The sequence below is a fragment of the Pezoporus flaviventris genome, unplaced genomic scaffold (assembly GCF_033815535.1).
Source record: "Pezoporus flaviventris isolate CSIRO_AGI_PZ_B2104156 unplaced genomic scaffold, CSIRO_AGI_Pfla_v1 ptg000037l, whole genome shotgun sequence".
Classification (NCBI taxonomy): Eukaryota; Metazoa; Chordata; class Aves; order Psittaciformes; family Psittacidae; genus Pezoporus; species Pezoporus flaviventris.
Genome location: NW_026892585.1, coordinates 21430326 through 21453120, shown reverse-complemented (window position 1 = coordinate 21453120; position 22795 = coordinate 21430326). Strand labels below are relative to the sequence as shown.

The following is a 22795-nucleotide window of genomic DNA, read 5'->3' as shown; positions in this document are numbered from 1 at the left end:
AGATGGGGTCTCACCAGGGCAGAGTAGAGGGGAAGGAGGACCTCTCTCGACCTACTAACCACCCCCCTTCTCATACACCCCAGGATGCCATTGGCCTTCTTAGCCACAAGGGCACAGTGTTGGCTCATGGTCATCCTGTCGTCCACTAGGACACCCAGGTCCCTCTCCCCTACACTGCTCTCTAACAGGTCGTTTCCCAACCTACACTGGAACCTGGGGTTGTTCCTGCCCAGATGCAGGACTCTACACTTTCCCTTGTTATATTTCATCAAGTTACTCCTTGCCCAACTCTCCAGCCTGTCCTTCAGGCACATTTGTGTTGCTGCAGTTCAGATTTCCCAGGACTCTTGGGAACAATTTACTGAATTTCTCATGAACCTTGGCTACTGTAGATAACATTTTCAGGTTGGCCTGACAACCAAATAATCCGTGTTTAGCTTCAGGACACTGGCCATTTGCTCGTTCCCAGACTGATATATCTCATTGTCATTTCTCCATCCTTCAGATCAACATCCCAAAATAACAACCAGCATCAAACAGAGAAAAAACAAAATATACAAGAAGCCACAAGGTGCCAGTATAGAAAGTACAACTCACATGGTGCAATGGCAATTAGGAGAAAGAGATGCATCAAAGATGCCTGTGCCTCTGAACAGGAAAATTATCTGAATGAAGAATACAAAGCAGTGAACTGAGTACATAAAGGAAGAATGGAAGCTCTGAAACAAAGCTTTTGAGGTCATGGGATTGGGGTCTCAGCAGTTATATCTGCATGACCAAGCAAGTGTGGTCTCAGCCCCGTGCTTTGGAGTGCATGGACTGAGCAGGGCCAGGCTATCTCCACATTTCCCATCTGCTCTTACAGCAGCATTGCCCAGCACATCACAAGACAGAAAGGGTAATCCAGGGTTTTGCCTGCCATGAAAGTGGCTGGAATGCCGCACTCAAGAAGAGGCAAAGGCTACCTGCAATGGCAACATGAATGCATAGAGCCAGTGTCTTTATACGTACAATCCAGATTACTGCTACTACTTGCCAATGGACACCCCGAACCCAAAAGTGTGTGGGGGGGAATTAACAGAAAAAGGCTACAGAAACAACCAGATCCATGTTAAGAAGCAGCTTTGTAAGAGATATCTGCCCATGTGCCTTTTACTGGGAAGCTGACTGAGGAAAGCACATTGACAATCCCTAAAAAAATCCCAAAGGTATGAAATAAAAAAATGGGAAGTTCCACTTGTGTCAGTGCCACTAATGCTCTCATGGAAGAGCCAGACCTCTGGAGAAGGTGGCACACAGCAAAACCATCAGAAACCCAAGCTGTTAGCATCAACTGACAGGCATTAGTCACTCCATGGGCTCTGATTAAAATGTGCTCCTTTTAAAGAAAGAAAGGGTTCAGTCAAGTCTGAGGACTTAGCTAGAGCCACTGACCATTAACATGTACTTCTTCGGAGCATGCTGCAGGTGTAAGGAGAAGTTAGACTGTACACATTAGACTTTTCAGTGGCTTTAGTCACCTCCAGGCTTCATCTATAATGAAAGAAAAGTTACTTGTACAGTGATTCTCTGCCATTCAGCTGAATTTCTTCCATGGAACAAGATCAAGTGGTGTTCAGAAAGTCCACTAATATCTATTGACACTTTTGCCTTTCCTAATGCACATTTCTTTAAAAGCATGGTCAGCCACTGCAGTACAAATGATTAGCAGAGTAACTTTAGAAGTGTCACAACTTTAATAAAACACCTTGTTAAGCAAAAGCTTGAGAGGCACACATTTACAGTTGCCGAGGACGAGGATTGATGGATGCAGACAAGGGCTGCAGAGAGCACACAAGCCCTGGTAACTTCTGCCAGGATCCATGTTGTCATAGAGACAGCAGAGAGCGATGGAAGTTCACCACGGTAGCTGTACCTTAGTGAATAAGCCTTAATGTACCTTCCAGCTGAGGACATGTAATCAATCTCTGTATGAAGTTATTGAAGGAATTCCCTTTATGCTTACTCAGTCCTCAAGAGCCCAAAATGAGGAAAAGGTTTTAAAATATAGATGTATTTTACTACTTCTAAAGGCAAGCCAAGGCCTACTGTTTCTTTTGGATGGTGGGGAAGGTAGCTGTTTCTTTTGAAACGGAAATTATGTAAAATATTAAAAACTTGATAAAGATGTTCAATCAAAACCAAAAACAACAAAAAAGGCACGGAAAAAGTAATTCTAGGGCAGCCTGGCTATATTGGCCATATGCAATGGTGTTGCTCCCTTCCCCCTGACACCTCCCCTACCGAGGTGACCAAAGCCCTGGCATCTCACTGCTGCTCTTCTCCTATTGGGTTCAACTCCCTTTCATGCTGCAAAACACCGGACTTTCCCCAATCTCTCTTCTCTCTCCATGCCTTTCTCCCATCATCTGCCTTCCCAGTGGCATTCAATCCCTAGTTTATCTTCCCATGGGGCAGCAGCACCCATGAGCCTGCCCAGGTCCCTGCTCTGGACTCCATCCCACCACTTGGGAGGTATGGGACTCTGGAGCTGACAACAGGCAGTGCAGAAACAGTGCCAGGGGTTGTTTATTGGCCAAGGTCTTCAGTTCTTATTATGGGTTTTCTACCCAAGAAAGGGGAAAAAATAAACTTGCAGCAGTAGTGTGTTATGGTTTAAAGTTACAGCTATTTGTGTAATGCCTAAAAGGCAGTGAACAGAAGAAAAAGAGAACCTTAAGACACTATTCATACTTTTCCCTAACATTTCAGGATATAAAAATCAGACTAATTACCAAAGAGTCTTGAGTTAAGCAGGGTTCACTAATCATGCTCTGCTTGAAGAATTAGGAGAGAATTTACTTAGCCGCATCATGAAAGGTGCCAATAAATTGTTCAGCTGGAGAGTGAACATAATAAAAAAAAAATCATTTTTTATGTTATTTTCTTTAGCAGTTTATTAATTGCTGCCTGAAATACTTTTCTGAAGCACAACGAGCTGCAAATGAATTCATGGGCTATTAATCTGCTGTACATGGCACTGGAGGGAAAGCTCATTAGGTGAGTTGATGCAATTATTGCTATTACATAACCATCTTCACAGAACATAGAGTAAATTATGGATAATAACATTCAATCTAAGTTGCTCCTTTAAACATTAAAGCTGGCAAGTGAAAGCCATACAAAATCAGGGGGAAAGGCTGACACACAAAAGAGGCAGACCCCGAAAGGGGAAAAGAAAACCAGACTGGCTTTTTTGAAGACACCAAACCAGTGTGAAAAGCAAGCGATATTTGTTTAACCATGGAAAACAATGTGCAATAAGAAGTGTAGAATCCAGTTCTCTACAAGAGAATTTTAATTGTATAGAAACCATTTTCAGCCACCCTGCAAAGTGTGCATTATCTCTGCCAGGGGGCAGACTGTGGGTAGCAGGAAACCCTTCATGTTGGCTTTGCTCTCATCTTAAAACATCTCCTCATCAGTGATACTGAGAATTTGGCATTAACTTTTAAAAGCTCCCACCTTCTCAGCCTGAAAATAAATACAAGCATTCCTATGTGATGGGCAACTGAATGAAAAAATAAATATCCAGCCTTAATGAACAGAATGAAAAACCTGTGATCTATATGGCTGGGGCATAGTTTTCCCTCTATTTATTTACTCAATCTCTTCAGAATTGGTATTTTCACAATCTTTCACCTTCAGAGCACTTAACAATACTAGGTCCCCCAGCCTGTGAAAAAAACTTAACATTTTCACGCCTCAAGATAGGAAAGCCAGTCTAATCAGCTTGTAGAGTTTAGAGAGAGGAGTTAGTCCCAGCACAGAACTCAGGAGGTTGTGATTTCCACTCTGATATTTAGCTCATGCCTCTTGAGAAAGCATGTCAAGTCAGCAGACAAGGCAACTATGCTGGAACTCCTGAAAAAGCCCCCAGCCACTGTGTGGTATTTAGGCATCTAGTTAAAAACCTAGCCCATAGCAAAGCAGAAATATTTCTTAAATCCAGCGCTTTCTCTTGATTATAAATATAAAAAGCAGTTCAGTTCTCAGTATAATATTCTGAACAGAGATTTCATGTGATCTAATTAACACACTTTAAAATTACATCAGCGGAATCTGCATGAACTTCTCAAACACAGCTATGCAGACTAGACACTCACTGGAGATGGAAACACACTTCACTAAGGAGTCTAAAAGAAAATGAAACAGGAATATAAGATGAAAAATACAAATATGACAGTTCTTTAAGTTGCTGTTTCCTGGTTGCCAATTTAAAACCAGAATTAAAATAAGTATATCAATTCATTCTATTACTCAGGAGCAGAATGCAATCGTATGTTCCGAGAAGCATGAACATTCAAGTACTCTAAGACTTTCAAGTCTGTGATAAAGAGTATCAGACATTTCTGTACAAGTTTAAGAAAAGCCCAACCAAACTAAACTAAAATAAATACTGAGCACAAAAACTGGATTCTCTTCACGGTAATTTCCCCGCATCCCCTCCCTTCCTCCCTCCCTCCAGAGAGGCTAATTGTAAGCAGATTTACACTTCAGTGCACTGAAGCAATCTGGAACAATGATTCTGTGCCTTTATAATTTTGCCCTATTAGAGCTCACTGTCGATGAAACTTTCCTGCATCAGACCCTGGTATGTGGGCTGGGTGTACGCCTGAGGGGGACTCCAAAGATCATCAAGCACAGTCACAGTCCTTGCTGCCTGCAAATTTCATAAGAGAGGATTGAAGTGGAAGAGTTGCTGGGCTAGGCTGAGCACCTGTGGCAGAAGGAAGTTCCAGTTTCTTCCTGCTTGTACCCTGCAGTAAACCCAGTTTAGGTTTTAAGGGCAGGTTTCAATTTGAAAGCATATGTTCCAGCATCCTGCTTGAAAGAGCCCATTATTGCTCGAGAGCTGTGTCCAGCTTCCTGCATTCTCCCTTAATTGCACAAGGCAGCGCTGTACGTGTGACCCCTCTCCAGCTCCCGAGGACCAAGGTCCGTGCATCCAGGCAATAGTGCGCTGCTTGCTGACACCTGGGGTCAGGCCAAGGATGGTGCTTCAACATCAGCTTAGAGATCACGTAATAGAAGGGCAAAGGTTAGTTTCCTAAGGCCCTCCATCACATAATGAGCCACTGTCAGCCTTAGTAGCCTTCCTACTTCAGCAGCAGCAGCAATAAAATCCTGTGTGATCACCATTTGTGTCTACATATTAATTAAAAAAAAATTAACAGGCTGGAAGGCTAAGGAGGACAGAAATAGTTTGGAGCGGGGATAAGAGCATCAGCTGCACCTACACACTGCGGAGCACTCGCACGGTGCATGTGGATGCATGAACTGACGTGGGACAACCATACAACAAATCCAAAACCCAGTGCAATGCTTATGGAGGAGCTGGCTCCAAATGTTTAGGGACAGGTCAGGCTGCAGGGCCACAAGCTCAGGAGTTTCAGAAAGACAGGGATACCATGAAAGACAGCAGGGCTTTGTTTCAAGCTGTGGTTTGCCCCACTGCAGGATGATAAAACGGTCATCACTAAGTTGTTTCCCCTCACACCCTTTGTTTTGTCTACCTGGAGCACAAACCTTTTGCAACAGTGACTACACAGTGAAAGACAGTCCCTACATTGGCGGATCCAGTGTCAGTGGGTCTTGCAGATACCATCACAAGGCAAATAACTCTACTCCTGCCCTGGAGGCAGTCTTGTTATTGACCTGTCTTGATCAGATCTGGGGAGTAACATGAGGTCAAAGATAACTTTTTTCCCCTGCATGAACAAAACAACCTATAAAGAAATGCAAATGTGGTGCATTCCTTCTATCTCACTTCATTCTCTAAAACAAGATAAAAGCATACAAGGAGCACTCAGAACCTCTTCTCTTCCAAAACACTGCACCTCCATCCATAAAGCTTACCTATCACATTGGCTAGGCAGCCAGTTCTCATCTTATCTCTGATGATTGTGTGTTAATGCTCATTAAGCTTAAAAAGTGTCACATATGCAAGTACTTTTGCATGCCCTTTAAAGACCGAACAAATAAACACAGAACAGTAGCATTAAGCAGATACTTCTGTATACTGAAACTCTGCATTTACTCCTCCTTTTCTCCTGGGAACAGACCTTGAGGTTCCTATTTGCAGCTGCCCCCCATTTGGGACTGCTTTGAGCATTGCAGGCTTGTTTCCCTATGAGACTTCCCTGATACTTTTTTTCTGTCCTTTGTTCATGGCTTTCATGTTACAAGGGAACAGAAGACAGCAAACCAAAATGTGAATAGGGTACTAGGGTAAAAGAAAAAACTCTATTTGGTAAGAAAAAGCCCACTGATAAATGTACTTTTGTTTACATAAACTTCTAAAGAAGCGGAGTAGAAACCTCGAGGCATGTATGAAAGAAGGTGAAATAAGAAAATAGTTTTTCAAATCTCTTAAGAGATTAAAAGCTCCTGTTTATGAAGGGGTAACATGGAATAACTTCAGACTTAGTTCTTAAACCCAGAAGACAAGACACACTGCATTCAAACTGATGACATTTTAAATAATTTCTCTATTCCTTTGCAAATGCCTTCTACAGAGATGCAGCCAGAGGACATCCCTCACTTCTCCCCAGTATCCTCTGTTCCCCCTCCAACCTGCTATCCTCCTTTCAGTGCCTGTAGTGGTCTGAGATAAAGGCAACTGCCAAAGGGCAATTTAACTCAGTTCACCAAAAGAAAAAGGCAGACCAAAACCTGAACTTCTGCTAGCAAAGCTCCAGCTACCCTATGGGAGAAAACAATTCATCATCCAAAAGGCAGTAAGTCTTTATACTTTACCCAAAGTAACTTTGGTTAATATGTTGGAAATACTGCTGATATTTCCAAAACCTACTCTGGTGAGAAGTTACAGCATTTAATAAGATTACTATTTCACATCATGAATAAAATCCTTAAGAATTCAAGACCAACAAGCCCTCAGGTGAAAAAAGTGTTTTTTCTTCTCTTCCAAACTGCATTATACTGTTTTTATCAATGAAAAAAAGCTTCATGTGCACAGATATCTGTGTGGTCAAACACCTATAATAAAATCCACCTCTTTAAATCTCATACTTTTGTGCATCTTTGTATCTAGTCCACCTCCTACTTTACCCCCATGATGGTTTGCACTCCAGTAAAGCTATACATAAGTGTAGATAAGTGCACTTCAGGCACATGAGAAAACTAGAAAACCCAGCAAAGACAGTGAAATCATGGAAATTTTAAGAGCTCCTCTTCCAGTTGAAACTTGATCTTGGCCCTTTTCAATAACAGCAATTTCAGATTTCCATGAAAAGGAGCTGGAAATGCTGCAAAGAAGTCCTAAAGATGCACCCAGTTCTTTCTCTGCTCCTCAACACTTCCTCTGAGAGGAGAGGAAGGAGAATGTGGAAGTGTTTATATTGGAATTGACTGACTAAAATCAGGAACATCCCTGATAGAGGTAAAATCCCTCAACAATCAAGTAAATCATTACACAAAAGATTTTTTGCTACTGCAATCATTCCAATCAAAACTGAGAAGGTTTCAGAATCATTACCCCATAGATAGGGATTTGAGAACGCATTTTTAGCTACATTTCATGCTTGACAGGGATATCAATAAACTAGAAAAAGAAAAATCCCAGATTTCTACCTAAATATTTTAAAATATTAAAGGGCAAACCAGAGATTTCTAGAAAAGAAGGGAGAGGAAAATGCTTTGGCAGCACCTTTACATAATAAGGTTTACTGGCTTTGCATGTTTAGAAGAGGACTGCCAGCCTGTTTTACCTTTTGGAGAGACTCCAACTAGAAAGAACGGAAGATTCAAGGTTTTGTAAAAGGGCACAAACTGGAGCTAGTGCTAAGAGAAAAACGCCTGCCACAAGCAGCTGCACTGGCACAGGGGAGAAGGTGTAAGGCTGAAGAAGGCTGCTTTCTGCCAACGGGAAGCCCTTATGAAATAATAGCCTGCGCTGACCTCAGGCCCAGCAAGACCATGAGCAGGTCTGCAGGGCAGACGGAGGATGGAAAACTCTTAAGAAGCTTAAGAAGCCAGTGCTGTTGCGCTTACACCCTTGCCCCAAAAAGCTATTTCTAGAGCACATGGGAGATAATCCAGTCTAAAGCAAGAATCTCTGCACTAGTTCCTTTAGAAAACGTGGCAAAATTATCCACTTAGGCGTTCTTACACCCACAAAGGCAGTGTGTTGCAGTAAAAGTTCTTAACTGACGGCATTTAGGCTGCAAAATTCATTAAGTACAGGTCTGAAGTTGTGTACAAAATTCACACTCCTTTCTCTGCATACGAATGCAGATAGCAGCTTCAAGAACATAATGGCAAAACATTTTTCTCCCTTGGGACTGCCATATATATATATATATATAGGATATGACAAACAATGAATTGTTTCTGAAGAAAACTTACATTCTTTGGACATTCCCACTTCAAAGCACTTCTGTAGTCTGCAGTACTGGCAGCGATTTCTGGTAACTTTATTGATAACACAGTTTTTATCTCTGTGACATGTGTAAACCATGTTCTTCTGGATGCTCCTGCGGAAAAAGCCCTAGAATCAAGGAAAAAAGACATCAAACTTCTGAGCTTCCCATAACCCTTAGAGATAGGCACTAACATTGCTTTAAAATAACAAAATAAATTCAAAGTTATGGCTCAAGTATGGCATCTTTAAAGACTCAGTATTCTTATAATTTAGTACTGTTTCTTCAAACAGAAGACTCTTGTCTTAAATAAAAACTAATTAAATAATGCAACCTACGGCCAAAATAAACAAAACTAGAACTAGTAACAGCATTCAGGAAATTAAGGCCCAGATTTTACAAAAAAAGCTCAAACAAAAATAGTTTTGGCTTATGGCTGTAGTAATGAGTTCAGTAAACAACAGCCTTCCCAACAGATCCACTTGGAAGGCAAACGCTCACCCAACAACCAACAGCCTCTTTCAGCCTGAAGGTTCTATCTATTTTTGTTGCTGCAGAGATTCCCTAATTTGAATGCTGCAGGTAAAATGAGAAACCCAGGTCTCTCAGCTGCTGGAACTCCGACAGCAATTAACGAGGCTTCTGCAGGTGGAAGAGTTCCAGCATCAGGTTATTGAGTAGTGAACTTGTAAAAGGTGCCAATTACAGCACTTTTTTCTTATTCAGATACAGCTGTGAAAATAATCAAGTAATTACACTGATCTTGAACAGAAATTAAAGAAAACTAGAGGTCTCATTTACACTTAAGGAACACCATTTGACTGGGTTCCTCTGACAAACAAAAGGGAGAAAACCAGCTATAAAGGTTAGGAGGCATGGAAAAAAAGGCAAAACCCAAGTTATTTCTCTATCTGTGTGAAAAACCAAACTTCAGATAATACCATGTAATAATGAAGAGGGAAAAAAAACAACAAAAAAGCCATTAGAGTTTAGATCTCAACACACAGATATTCAGCGACAGCATTTCTGCAACAGAGATTTGGAAATTTGACAGCACTATTTAACCTTCTCACTCAGATTTTGAAAATCATTTCAGCAAGCACCAGGGTCAAATTTCAGTCAACATCATAGCATTATGGAAGAACAGTTTGCAGTTTAATATTTGTTAGAGGGCTTGAGAGGTTAAAACTCTGCAACGAGCCACATGTTTAGACCCTACAGAGAAACAGTAAACTTCACGCAGCAGACAACAGCTCCATGCCAACAATGCATTTGTCTAAAGGTGCAATTATAGGAAGCTATAAAACTGCCTCTCCTAGAAACATTCACCAAGATACGCAGGTAGTAAAAAGGCCAAAATCCCTACTGTTCAGAGTTAACTAAGAGAGTTTCTGGCCATATGATCAGGGAGTGGTAGGGTAAGCACAGTCAGTAAGGGCTGAGCATAAATTCCTTGCACACCCAACATGATATAGAGCTAATGTTATGAAAATACCTCAGATTCACTCAGAACTGAAAAATGTTGTTTTAATCACGTAACCCCTTTCTGCAGGTCTTGCACAGGCAAGCCTCATCCTGAGGTTAGCTCCTCTGACTTAGAACATACTTGATACTACCATCAAAGAGGTAAATAAAAACTCTTCACTTCTTTCTTTTCCTTAAGCTCTAAACACAGAAGAATTTAAAGCTATTTGTTTAGACAACTGAAACTCTTTAAGTCATCAATAACACTGCTATTTTATATTCCACCCTTTTGATCATTAACACTGCTTGAACCTTTGCAATGGAAAGCATGGCAAACGTGCGTACATTTTTTTGCCTGCCAAGAAGAAAATTTATGGTGATATTTACTTACTTCTTTCTTCCTTTGATATTCCCCTAATTGAGATGCCCAGCTCTGTGGCAACTGCTGATGATGCTAACTAGAACAGTGAGTAGTCTATGGCATCTATTTTGGTTTAATTCAACAAACAGAAAGTGTGAGCTGTGTTTGTTCGAAGGTCTCTGCATTGCTTATTCAGTCACCACTTTTTAGTTGGAAAAAGGCAGGGAAAGGCAAGACTGGCATCTTCCCCTGAAGCCACCCAGCTTGATCCAATGCTGCATTTAAATTAACACCCACAGTCACGGATGGAATAACTCTTCTACCACCAGCCTGACAGGGGAGAAAACAATATGGCTCTAACAAACAAAAATGACCATGTCAGTTGACTCATCATGCTGAACAAGTGGAATAATTTACAAAAAAACCCAACCTCCAATGCCTCCTCTTTGCCTGCACATGTTTTGGGGCAGAGGCTGCTGTGCATCCATGCTCAAGAGACTTCTGATTTACTGACACAGACACTACTCAAAACGAAAGACGAGCTTCAAAAGTGTCACCCAATACAGAGAAAAGAGGAAACAGCCTCCTCTAAATAAACCTCTGCTTCACCAAAATATAGCCAGTAGCTAATGATACGCACTGACTGATCAGTTGTTCCATAATTTACATCAAGGTTCTTCATCCTTTTAACCTAGGGTTTAATTACAGCCCACCAGGAAGGAAAGCAGAGGAGGCTGTCTCAGTCATTACCATACAACATTGATCACACAGTCCAAAAGAAAAAGGTGATCCAACTTCTGCAGACAGCAATTATAAAGCATTCATGAACTCATTACTAGTATAAAAGGCTAAAGAACAAACTCAGAGAGAGATCTCCAGGTGGAAATGAAGCCAGTTTCTTCAACAGCTTAACCTCCACAGTCAATGTCCTACAGAGTGAAAGATATAGACGAGAACATTAATCGTGGAAGTTTTGCCGTTGTTTTGCAAATTACTTTTTAACACCTGTATTTTATTTTCTTCTTGGATCTACCCACAAACAGACAGAAAAATGAACTTGTTCATATAAAATGTTCAGGCAAACAAAACAAGGTTCAATGTGGTCCTGCCCAAAACTAGCGACGTGTTTCTCAACAGTATGCTAGTGCTGACTCTCTGTGTAGTCTTCCCTAAGACAACACTGGAATACTATTTCTACTGAGATTTGTTGCAAGCTGATTTTAAAATCTCAGCAAGGCGTCACCCAAAAGATTTATCTTTAAATTTTCCTTCAGGCAGGCACTGAAAAGAATGCCTAGATTATAAATGTGATTTTGTTTCTTTGCACACAAGCTCCAAACCAAAGCCATTGTAGTGGGAGTGATAGGATTTCAAGCACTGGCAGGCAAGGAGTGTGAGGGCTTGATTTTCCCACCCGCCTCCATAACCTGCCCTGATCAGCCCTAAGTTTTGCAAGCAGGGGCATGCTCAGAAACATCCCGTGAATCTGACACTGGGCTAAAAACCAGACAGTGTCCTGTTTATGCCCCTGTGGGGGTTTGGACATCACCTGCTTTGGTTACCTGCAGCTCTGCAGCGAGAGAAAACCCTGCAGGACATGGGGTGAGCAGAGCGGGAGCTTGCTGACAGTTAGACAGAAAAGCATATTTAAAACATTTCAAGGCTGGGACACAGGTAGCACAGGTATAATGCACAGGCCTGTTCACTGAAGATAGCAAAGTTAGAAGCAAGCCTAAGTTTTCCTCCAGCTGCTTTTTGTCAGATGATTTCCATCTGATCTCACAACGCCACCAGCTTCTTCAAAGCCCAAGAAAACCTGAATGTGACCTAACCTTAAGAAGTAGTCAGAAAATTCAGAGACAGCAAACCACCACTGCTTATAAACTAATCAACTTCTAGCACCTACTGGCTCTTGGAAAACAAGCTCCTACTTACTGTAATACATTCACCTGGAAAGGAATTTGGCTGAATATTTACATGAACAATTTTTAATGCAAATATTTTTAGCATCCTGCCCAAATTAACATCCTGTGATGGGAGATGAGACACTGCTGTGCCAAAACCAAGCACAAATAGTTCTCTGTAATCTAAAATGCCTTATGAATATATATATTTAAAAAAAAAATCTATGAGACATAAAGCATCACTGCCATACATAATTGTTTTCAATAGCACTTACAAAGTACTTGAATTTAAAGTAGAGGAAGCAACTGAAGGTCTGTCAGGAACAGTGATTTGTTCTAACATTCCTTTTATCCACAACTTTTGAAAGGAATATGGATCTTATGTTTTTATTTTAGCAAAGACAAACAAAGCTTTGCAGAAATCACACTTTCGCATTAATTCTGTTCCTCATAGCTGCCTGCTTCTTTTGACACCCTTTGTACACAGCATTTTGGACAAACATTTCAATTTTTAATCTCATCTTTTCTGTGCACCATGCTGCGCTCCTCCCAGGCCCACCAATCTTGTTATCTTAATGGATGACAGATAGAGTATCACTCTGACCATGCCACATTAGGCGTCCTCATTTACCGAGTGCAAGGAAAAAATGCTGAGTATAAATTATTCAGAAATCTATTGTATCAGCGTGTGTTCTCTGAGCATCCACCACTGGCAGAGCAGGCAGATTATTTTTCACTTTTAATTGTGTTGCTATCTTATCTGCCACACTGAATGCAGAGTGATACGTGAAACCATATGTATCAAGCAGCAAATAAACCCAGTTTACTAGGTCTGTTGCTTAGACCTAAATAACCTATCTAGTCACTCTAACTTCAAACAATGTCATAAAAAAACCCACCTCAACCCACTCACAGCTCACTTTCTTTGTATTTGCCTGCCAAAATTAGAGAGCTCTGCACACAACAGTGGTGCCCACAGAGAACACTATTTCAGTGATATTTTGAATGCCAATATGCCACTGGCTATCTGAATACAAAGGAGGTCATTAAGGATGAGCCCTCAAAATAATGTGAAGTGTTTAACCTTATGAAGTCTTAAGAATTGTTAGCATGAACTGCTACCATTATGCATCTGAAAGGGATACAACCCACTGCCCTTCACTGTCCGGTTGATTTCGGCAAGTCAGATGATTAAGAGTTCAGGTTACCCGCACCGCGTGAAGAGACGGAGCATTTGATCTCAGCAACGTCTTAAAAACATTTTGCCAGCATTGGGCATGCCAGATCTTATTTGCAGATGTGGTGAGCTTATGAGCTGCAAACTTGAGCTGCAAGCCAGGGGCACGGTAATCAGCAGAGAAGGGCTATTGTGAGTGAGCTCAATCTGTTTCAACAGCCTGCTTATTTCATCTGGTTCAGCTTTGATTGCCCGCAAATACAGGCAGCCAGCTATGACTCCTGCAGATTTAGAGGCCATTTGTTGGTAAATCTGCAAACTAAGCTTCTGAGTGTGTTGCTGCTTTATCGTAAAAGAAACAAATGTGTAGGAAGGACTTTTCTATCGTACAGTTTATCAGTCACTTACAAACTCTGACTGGCAGAGCTCTGAAGGGGAAGATAAAAACCAGTAACAACTGAAAAGAACATCCAGCCCATAACCTACCTGAAACCTCTTCCACTGGCTTTATTCTGAAATAGCAGCTGTGTAAATACGTACCTGTTTTACAAAATAAACCTGTTTGTGATGCATAGCCTCTTTTCAATTTATTTATTTTAATCATTCAAGCTACCCTGTATCCTTGCTAACCCTGTAAAATGCACTTAGGCAAAGTAAAGTCCCCCACTCCTACTCTCTCTGGAGCATCAACAGAGACATTTAAGGTCTCTCTCAGCAATGAGATCTGCACAAAACTACTTTGCTCTGTGTCCAGGGAATTGGCCAGGTATGTTCATAAAGTGAATGCGGTTTGCAGTGTGTTTATTACAGGTAACAGCAGCCAATGAACAAAAAAACCCTTCCTCACAAAATCCTGGTAGGATCAGTGGTCAGGTTAGGGCAGAGACACACAATTTTTAGTTGTTAACCAGGAACAGTTGCTCTGAAAGACCTTGATAACATGCAATCCCATAACTAGAGTTGCATAGAAAGGCTCACAAAAGACCTAAACCCCCCAACACACAGTGTTAGCTGATTCCGTATAGTCCAAAAGACACTGTAAAATGGCTGCAGTGAGAACATGAGACACCACAAGTAATGCAAGCTGCCAAAGCAGCTATCTAAAAGGAAGCCAAAATGAGTGTATTCCCAGATGCACAGGACTCTTCCAGGATGTCTGCACTGTCTATCATGCTTTGGAAGTTACTTCTTGCAGAATAAACAAATTAATTGTCTGACACTGTGGCTGGAAACCACCGCTGGCACAAAATGGAAGCAGCTACAACAATAAGTAGAGAAAGGCTCACTGCCAGGAAGCAAGGAAATTGTGCTGATGATGTGTATCAGGGCAGGACAGGCAGATCTTTGCAAAAACACATGAATAAATGTTGTTAAATGTCAATAGCTTGTAGAGAGCACCTAGAGATGCCTGGCAGCAGAGGGGCACCAGCCCACCCTGAGAAGTGTTTGAGGGTTGTCTGCTGCTGTTATTTCCAGCAGAAACTCTGCTCACCATCCACATTTTATCCCATCTAGCTATCTATTCTGCAGATGAAGAGCAGCCATAACCTTCCATTAAAACCATTTTTAAATTTTTTTTTTAAATTGACAGAACTTGAAACACTTCATAAAAACAAGCAGGTGTTATCTCATGTTTTGCATATGGGAATCCAGACCTGCGGACCTAAAAGCAACCCACTATGAGGGGAAAAAAGGCTTATTTCCTTTTCATTATTTTTACACAAATGGACAAGTTTGAAAGGTTTCAGGATCTTTTTCATGAAGGACCCTCATCCTCATCCATTACTGCAAAAAATTCCCCAGCAAAGACAGAGGAGGCCATGCCTGATAAATCCTAATAGCTTCTAAAGTAAAAGGTATTGCAAGCCTCAGAGGGCAGGAAAAACCCTGACCAATTTTGAAGGAAATTATTCATGGTGTTACTAATGCCAATTAGACATTAGCCACTGGTAAGGCTGGAAACAAACCTCATTTTCCATGGTGCCCTACACCAACACATAATCTGATTATGCAAACCTTGGCTTAATGTTAAAAATATGCCCAAAAGAATCAAAACTGTTGGGTGGCAAAGAGGCAGCTACTGACAAAAAAGGGGAGATGTGTTCAATCAGGTACAAATCTGCAGCAACTGGACTTCTCCAACAAAGGTACCGCAGCATCCCTAAGACCATGTGTAGATTTCTCCACAATTTCAATTTTCACTGAACTTCTGACCTTTTTAGCAAATATGTCAAAGTCGCCAGGCAGAACAGTCATCACCCTGAAACAATATGTGAGGGGAAGGAACGGCTGAGATTTTCTGCTTCTCCACTTTAGTAATTTAAACAGAAAGAAAGGCACTGGTGTGCACTTCCATCTGCTTTCTTCAAATTAAAAAAAAGGAGATGAAGTGTATATAATTAAAAAATTATAGTTAACTTCCTGTCAGTAACATCTGTAGGATGATTTTTGGCCTGCTAGCAAACTCCAGATGGGAAGAGTAATGAATATAATTTAATACGAATAACAGGAGATCAGAGAAACGCTTTTCTGAGTTGCAGTGCACTGAGTTATTTCGAACAGTTTAATGGAGAACTCAGGAATGAATTATTGCATTTTGCTATTTTCTTATATTTTTGTTTATGCAAATCAATTTCCTTTAACCTAATTTGTAGAGGACCAGACCGATAACCCAATAAAACCATAAACTGTCACTGGGATGGTCGTTCAACTGGCCAGCACTTATCCAAAGGGCTGTATGTTGTTAACTGCTCATCGTTTTTTTTGCTTCCCCTCCAGTGCCTCAGGATTTATACCACCAATTAAGACAATAATGAGTGCCCCAGGTTGACCTCCCAGAAGCAAGAATTAATTAAGTGCAGTATTTCTTCGTAAAGAATGACACTTTTCCAAACCATTTATGTAGCTGTTCTCTTGCATGGCGGCACAGTATCAAGAAAGCCTTTCCAAACTGTTATCCCCCAAATGTATGGCTGATTTTGGTTTATGCTCATCATTTCAGTCGATGGTTTTATCCACTGGGTTTTCAAGGGGACCAGCTTCCAAAAACAATGTCACAATTCTACCAGACATAGAAAGAAGTAGACCTCCTAGTAAAAACAAACAGAAAATCCCCACCAAGCTACACCCACATGCAGTGACATGCAGATTCCTGGAGCAGGCAGGACAAGGAAGAGACTCATGTTGGATATGTAATTACTATGCTGCAATTACTTGTAGTAGTCCCTCAAATTAGCCTCTCCATTTAGCTGCTGGCAGAGATGGAAACATGTGAAGAGAAAAGGGCAAGCTCAGACGCAGACCTACAAGATGGAAAGAAAGTATGTGCGTGCTCCAAGGAAATTCTCTGCACTGGCAGGCTTTGCATGCTCCTCTTCCTCCTCCCCTCCCAGCCTCCACCGCAAAGGCTTGAAGAGTTCCTGCACATATTTGGTACCAGTTATTTCTCAGAAGAGGCACAGGAGCTTTGTCAGGCAATACAAAAAAATCCCTGCATTTCAGCATTGTCTGCATTTACAGCGGAGCTAGCTTCTAACCCACTCAATCAAATGTTTACAGCTCAGCCAAAATAATGCAAACTATGCCACAAATATTTATATATCCCTCAAGCGCAATTCCCCTTGCTCTAGCAGAGAGATTCGCACAGTCTGCATGCATAGCCAGATGTTCCCTTGCTCTCTCCCCAACCCACCCAGAGCTAATGCAGCACCCCAGCCTGAGCCTGGCCAGCCCAGTGGGTGCCTGTGATTGCTGGTGAAGAGCTGGCTCTGTGCATGCTGCAGTATGGCTCCCGCTTGTCTTCAAGACCCAGCATGTTTCTATGCTTTTTGCCCAACCTAGGAGAGTTTTGAAATGTGCCCAAATCTGCAGCAGAGAAGTTTCTGAGAAGGGATGAAGTGACATCTGAAAAGAATGCAGAAAGCAGCCCAAAAATATTCAGAAGAAATAACACTGACATAAACATGCCAAAAATAAAACAGATGTCTTGAGCATTATGCTTTCTGGTACATTTTTCAGGCATCTATGTGAATGACTCATCAACATACGTTAATTATATCCTCACATTATTTTTTCTTTTCTCTTAGTTTTGACAGTTGATGTCTAAACAAGTATGTTGTATCAGATATCTTGAAATCTGGCAAGTGATGTCTTGTACTTAGTACTTTATGCTACGCCCTCATTCCCTCACATTCAGTGACAACCTCTGTTAACACAGAATTACCCACTAAAACCTTGGATGCCTGGAGACTAGAAAACAGAGTTTAAGTAAACACCCAGAAACATGCAAGTCTGGCTCTCTAGTACTGGCAGCAGTCAAAGAAAATTACCTTTCCACACTGCATTTGAAACTCATTACCAAAGGCGACAGCAGAGGGATGAGTTGGAGCTGGACCAGCTTGGCAACCCCACCATTTTTTAGAGTGAGATGGTGGCTATTCTCCTCTGCCTGGTTCCTGTACACAGTCACAGTACACACGGTTAAAATGGTCTCAACAACATGGAAATGCAGGCTGAGGAAGGTGGATGAAATCCAGCCTGTGCCAGTGAAAGAGATTAGCAACTGCACAAACAGAGCCAGAGGAATCAACTGACTAGTTCCTCCAAGCAATAAGGGCTCTTTAGGTTACATTAATTGGAGGTATGTAACTCATTCCAAACACCAACACAAATCACACTGAGATGCTGAAAAAGCATCACAGCTTACAGGACAAATGCAGTGCTGCCTCCACCCTGACCGCTGCTGGGCATCACTATTCATTCAACCAAGCAGTAGGGAAGCAGGGGAGAGTCTGTGACTGGGCAACTTTGACAATGAGAAAACATGACCTTTCAGAGATGAGTGAATGAACTGGGACTATTAATCTAAAACAGGAAAAACTTAGCAAGATGTTTTCTCCCTCCCCTGCCAGACTTTAATCAATGGCCAGATTCAAGCACAGAGCTCATATAATCACAAGACAATCATTCTTTCAGTTTACAAAAATCACATGGACTTGGGATAAGATAAAAGGTCTTTTTAGTTAGCTCATCCATTTGGCTCCTGGGTGCTGCACATGCACCTCTCTTGTTCACATAGCACTCCACTTTCTTCTTTCCTTTCAAAAAAATACATAGTTTTCACTTTTGTTTCTATAGACGTAGCAGTTGCTGTGCACCACTATGGACAAATGTGTTATCAGTTAAGACCATTTGTAGCAGCGTCTGAACAATGCCTTGATCCCCTGATCCAAAAAAAGAATTAAAAAAGTAAAAAATTGGTAGTGCTCATTCATTTAAAAAATGATGGGCTGCACAGTTATCTCTGAAATGTGCTGCTTAAATTGTCTAAATCCATGGCAGTGCCACTGTTCTGGACCAGCAGAAAGCACACAAGGATCACAGTGCACTCTGAAGCAAGGACCCAAAATACTTATACATTTATTATGGGTGCACAGGACCCCAAAGCAAGTCAAACACTCCAGAGACAGGGAAGCCCTCTTCCCTGTTAGGAAGGTTCATCTGGAGAGCAGCCAGCCAAGACACTCGCAGGAGGAGTGAACAGTAGCCCATTGGAGTGGCTGCACCATGCTATAAATCTGCTTTCCCTGGTAAGTGCCTGGGAGGAGGGAGAGGGAACCGGCCACAGCTGACAGTAATGGCTCCCATTAAATTGTCACTTTTAAAGAGACTTTGAAACAAGAACAAACTTGCTCTGTAAGGATTTGATCAGTTTCCCTGCCACCAGGCAACGGCTGCCCCTGCTCATGTGCTGTGGCTCAGGGCTGCTGGCTCTCCCTTCCAGTGCTGGAAGGGTCCCCAGCAGTCGCTGAGGTTCACTATAGCTATAGTGACGTTGCCGACTGCATTTACAACCAATCAAATCTACTTTTTTTTAGCACTACTTGCAACTGCTGTCTCACCTTGTAATTTATGTATCCATTATTCTAGTCAGGGGATCCGGAATAAATTTTCCCCTTTAAACCTGGGTATTACAATACATTTTTTATTGCATAGTAACTTTTCCCATTAAAATATATTAAATGAGAAATTTTCAGCATAGCAATATGAAACTGTAAGGGACTTTATACACAAAAATGTGTTTCTACTTCTTAGCTGTCTTCTGAATTGAGCTGTGGAAATTGTGGGGACTCCTGCATATTGTCAAAGGGAAGAACAATTCACAGATAGTGACCATGAATATTTGGCAGACCAGCTATAGCAGTATACCAATTAAAGAATTACTATACCAATATACCAAAACTAGCAATTACAGAATTGGATGCATTGCTTCTTCAACATTATAAGCTTTTGTAAGCGGAGTACTGAGCTGCTCAGACAGCACGCCTAGAAGTGTCTTTTGTATATTGGAATTCCTCTGAAATAATCAGAATAATATAAAGTAGAAAGAAGGACACAGTATGCATGTCTTTTATACGTAACTTAAGAAACAATGTATCCATAGTTAAAGACTATATTAAAATCCAGATACAAAGAAGGGAAGATAAACACATGGGTATAACTTCAATTTTGGCAGTTTCTTATTTTTGGAATGGCTAGTCAAATATGGAAGAGCTATTTAGTAAAGCTTTTGTTTTGTTTTATAGGGGGAAGAAAAAGATGAATGTATACTGACTCTATTGGAAATACCAAATCTTGGAAAATTACATCTAATTGTCTTTCCTGCTATAGCACAGGATTGAAATTTCACAAAGAGCAGCTCTGCAAAGCTGAACAGCTCTGGGATCCGTGCTGCAAATTCAATTGCACTCCATTCCCAGAAGATGCTAGAAAATATCCCTTTAGGAAATTTGCTCAAAGGAACACTTCATTTGGGATTATAAAGAACCTCTGTTTCCATTAGCAGGTCAGACAGTAAGTGCAGAGAGCAATGGAAGGACACTTTCCAAGGCCAATCAAAGTATTTTCTGCAAACTGGGAGGCTGACTGCTTATGACCTAGGTGATAGTTTACAATAACCAGAAAATATAGATAGATCTATCTTTCAAAATCTAATCCAAAATAAGTAGCAAACAGCTGAATATCCACTTAACATGTAAGTGAACAGAATTAGATAATGGGCAATTCCATCTTGTACACTTATGAAATACCATCATTTTGCATTTACTTTTCTAAGACGTGCCAAGCAGAAAATCTTTAAGTACTTGTTAAATAGAACACAGGCTACAATTTAAAAAGATGCCTAAAGCAAGCAGAACAGTGAACCCAACCATCTTGCCAGCAGCAAAGTCAACACACTCGGCCAGAACCACACTCAGCAAACTATTCTACTCTCCCTCTTTCTCCCAGCGAAAACACTTCACTTTCTTGAGGGCTCCAGCAAGCTATCCTAAATCTGAATTCAACAGCTCAATTGCTTCTATAGCCTTCTTTATCAATGTCTCATTAACCAGTTTCTTTTTAAGAAGTTCCAGAATTAGAAAATGAAATTAGAAAGCTAGTTCATTCTAATTTTATATACTGTTCAGTAAGCATAAATATGGCATATTATAAAAAAAAAAGGCTATTACTGCTACTATAAAATCTCAGATATTTGCTCAGATATCCATATTGCCTTATTTGCTGAGTTGCCTCTGCAAAAAATACTTCTAAAGATCTTCCAATATTGTATTAAAGATGGTGGAAAGCTGCATTTTTTCTTGCACTGTAACAACTTTCTGGGTGTGCATAGGACAGCCTGTAATCCACATCTATAATTATAGGACACATATGGTCCTTAAACTAATAGAGAGCTATGAAATAGATTGACAAAGTGAGAACAAAATAAAAGGTTCTCCCCCCCCTTGTGAATAAAATTTAAAAAGTAAAATCCATTAGAACCTACTTAGAGGAAAATAAAACTACCCTCCACATCCAGTGCATGCATACCAGGGGACTTCTCAGTGGGCAAGTGTACCAGCTTCAATCGCAGCCCACCTACTTCTGGCATCTCTGGTCGGCAAGTCATGATGTGATTTGCAGACAGCAGTTTGACATGTACATATAATTTACTTAATTCTGTTGAAGCTGTTGCAAGCCTTGCACATGTTACTGATCTGGTGTGAACCTCAGCTCTCACAGCCTTCTGCTAATAAGCTAGTGAAAGTTGGATAGAAATGTGACAAACACATCTGCAAGGACATTTCTCACACCTACGTTGCTGTGAGAAACCGTGATTCAACTCCAATAACAACAGGTATATAAACATGTAAATTTGAAGGGGTTTTTTACAGTGTGTATTCTCAGGTACAGAGAGAGTCAGATACTACCAGAAGAGTAAGACTCAGCAATTTTAGTTTAATAATAATAATAATACTGAAAAAGCTAGCTGTTACAGTCTTCTTGTTGGCCAAAGACCCTGAAAAGATAGACAAAGTCAGCAGGCATGAAGTTACATCTATATTAGGAAATGCTCTTGGGAATAGTCATGAGCACTGTGGCTGGCTGATGTACCATATCTACCTTAGTTAACTCCTTCAGCCTCTGAAACAGGATGGCTGCATCCAACCTATCCACAGGAGATGACCAGCACTAGCTGGTACAGCAGAAACCTTTCAGGTACACGGCAAAGCAAAGCAGTGCCCCAGAATGTGGCTGGTCATTGATGCACCATAGTTTAAGAGTCTGATGGTTCTTTTTTGTGAAAGCCTTCACTGAATGTATTGGGAATACTGCACAGGAAGGGAGTGCAAGATTTTAGCCAATCAATTATATGCTATGTCATATGTTATTTGACAGTTCATGCAAAAAAACAGTCATTTCCAGTTCCTGTTTCCACAGGACATTAGCACTTGTGCTCACAAATAACTGAAGTGCTGTGGTTAGCACAGTTAGAAAGTAATCTGGGATAGTCTCTGTGTTTCTGTAGTACTGGCATCACTGCTAGGAAAAAAAAAAAGTATTTAGTAAAAACAACTGTTTTTACAGCTGAAGAGGAACCCCTGGTTTATGACAGAGGGCAACAGGCAGGATAAGAGGAATATTAGCTGTGGCTGTTTTTGCTATACCCCCCTATAGACACTGCTGCTCTTTGTCTGTCTCTGCTCCTAAAGCCCAGTAGAAGGGAGCAGCAGAGGTATAATCTACAACTTGGGCCCAAAGCACTGGAAATCAAACACGGCATTCAAACACATAACACAAGTTTTATTTTTGTTACCTGTCATGGTTAGTGATTCATCTTTTTCTTCATTCATGTTATTCGGACAACTGAGAGAGATATTTTAAAATATATGGCAAGACAACATTTTGGTCTGATCTCATCTATTTCAGCATGTTTACTTGCTCTTGCTGTGTTTCCAAAAAATATATGCTTCCCCATCCTTCAAAAATTTGAAATAAATTCAGTGTCTGGCAACAGTTTTATCTTCCAAACGAAGAGAAACATTAATGAAGAACTTACGGAAACAGATACCAGCTTTTCACAGGACACCTGCCTCTCCCAGCTTTGTTATTTCACAAACCAAAATATCAAAACCAGCATTAAAACAATCAG

General features: G+C 40.9%; 1 protein-coding gene across 10 annotated transcripts in view; it reads right to left on the bottom strand.

Moving 5' to 3' along the window:
* The window catches only part of RARB (retinoic acid receptor beta), a 325364-nt gene that overhangs the window by 41626 nt on the left and 260943 nt on the right, over positions 1-22795 (bottom strand). For 9 of the 10 annotated variants that reach the window (XM_061464957.1, XM_061464961.1, XM_061464958.1 and 6 more), the window contains one exon: positions 8407-8548. In XM_061464957.1, coding sequence (XP_061320941.1) covers positions 8407-8548 — 142 coding nt within the window. Of the gene's footprint in view, positions 1-8406; positions 8549-22459; positions 22479-22795 lie in introns of those variants that run through there. The other variant, XM_061464966.1, reaches the window with a different exon arrangement.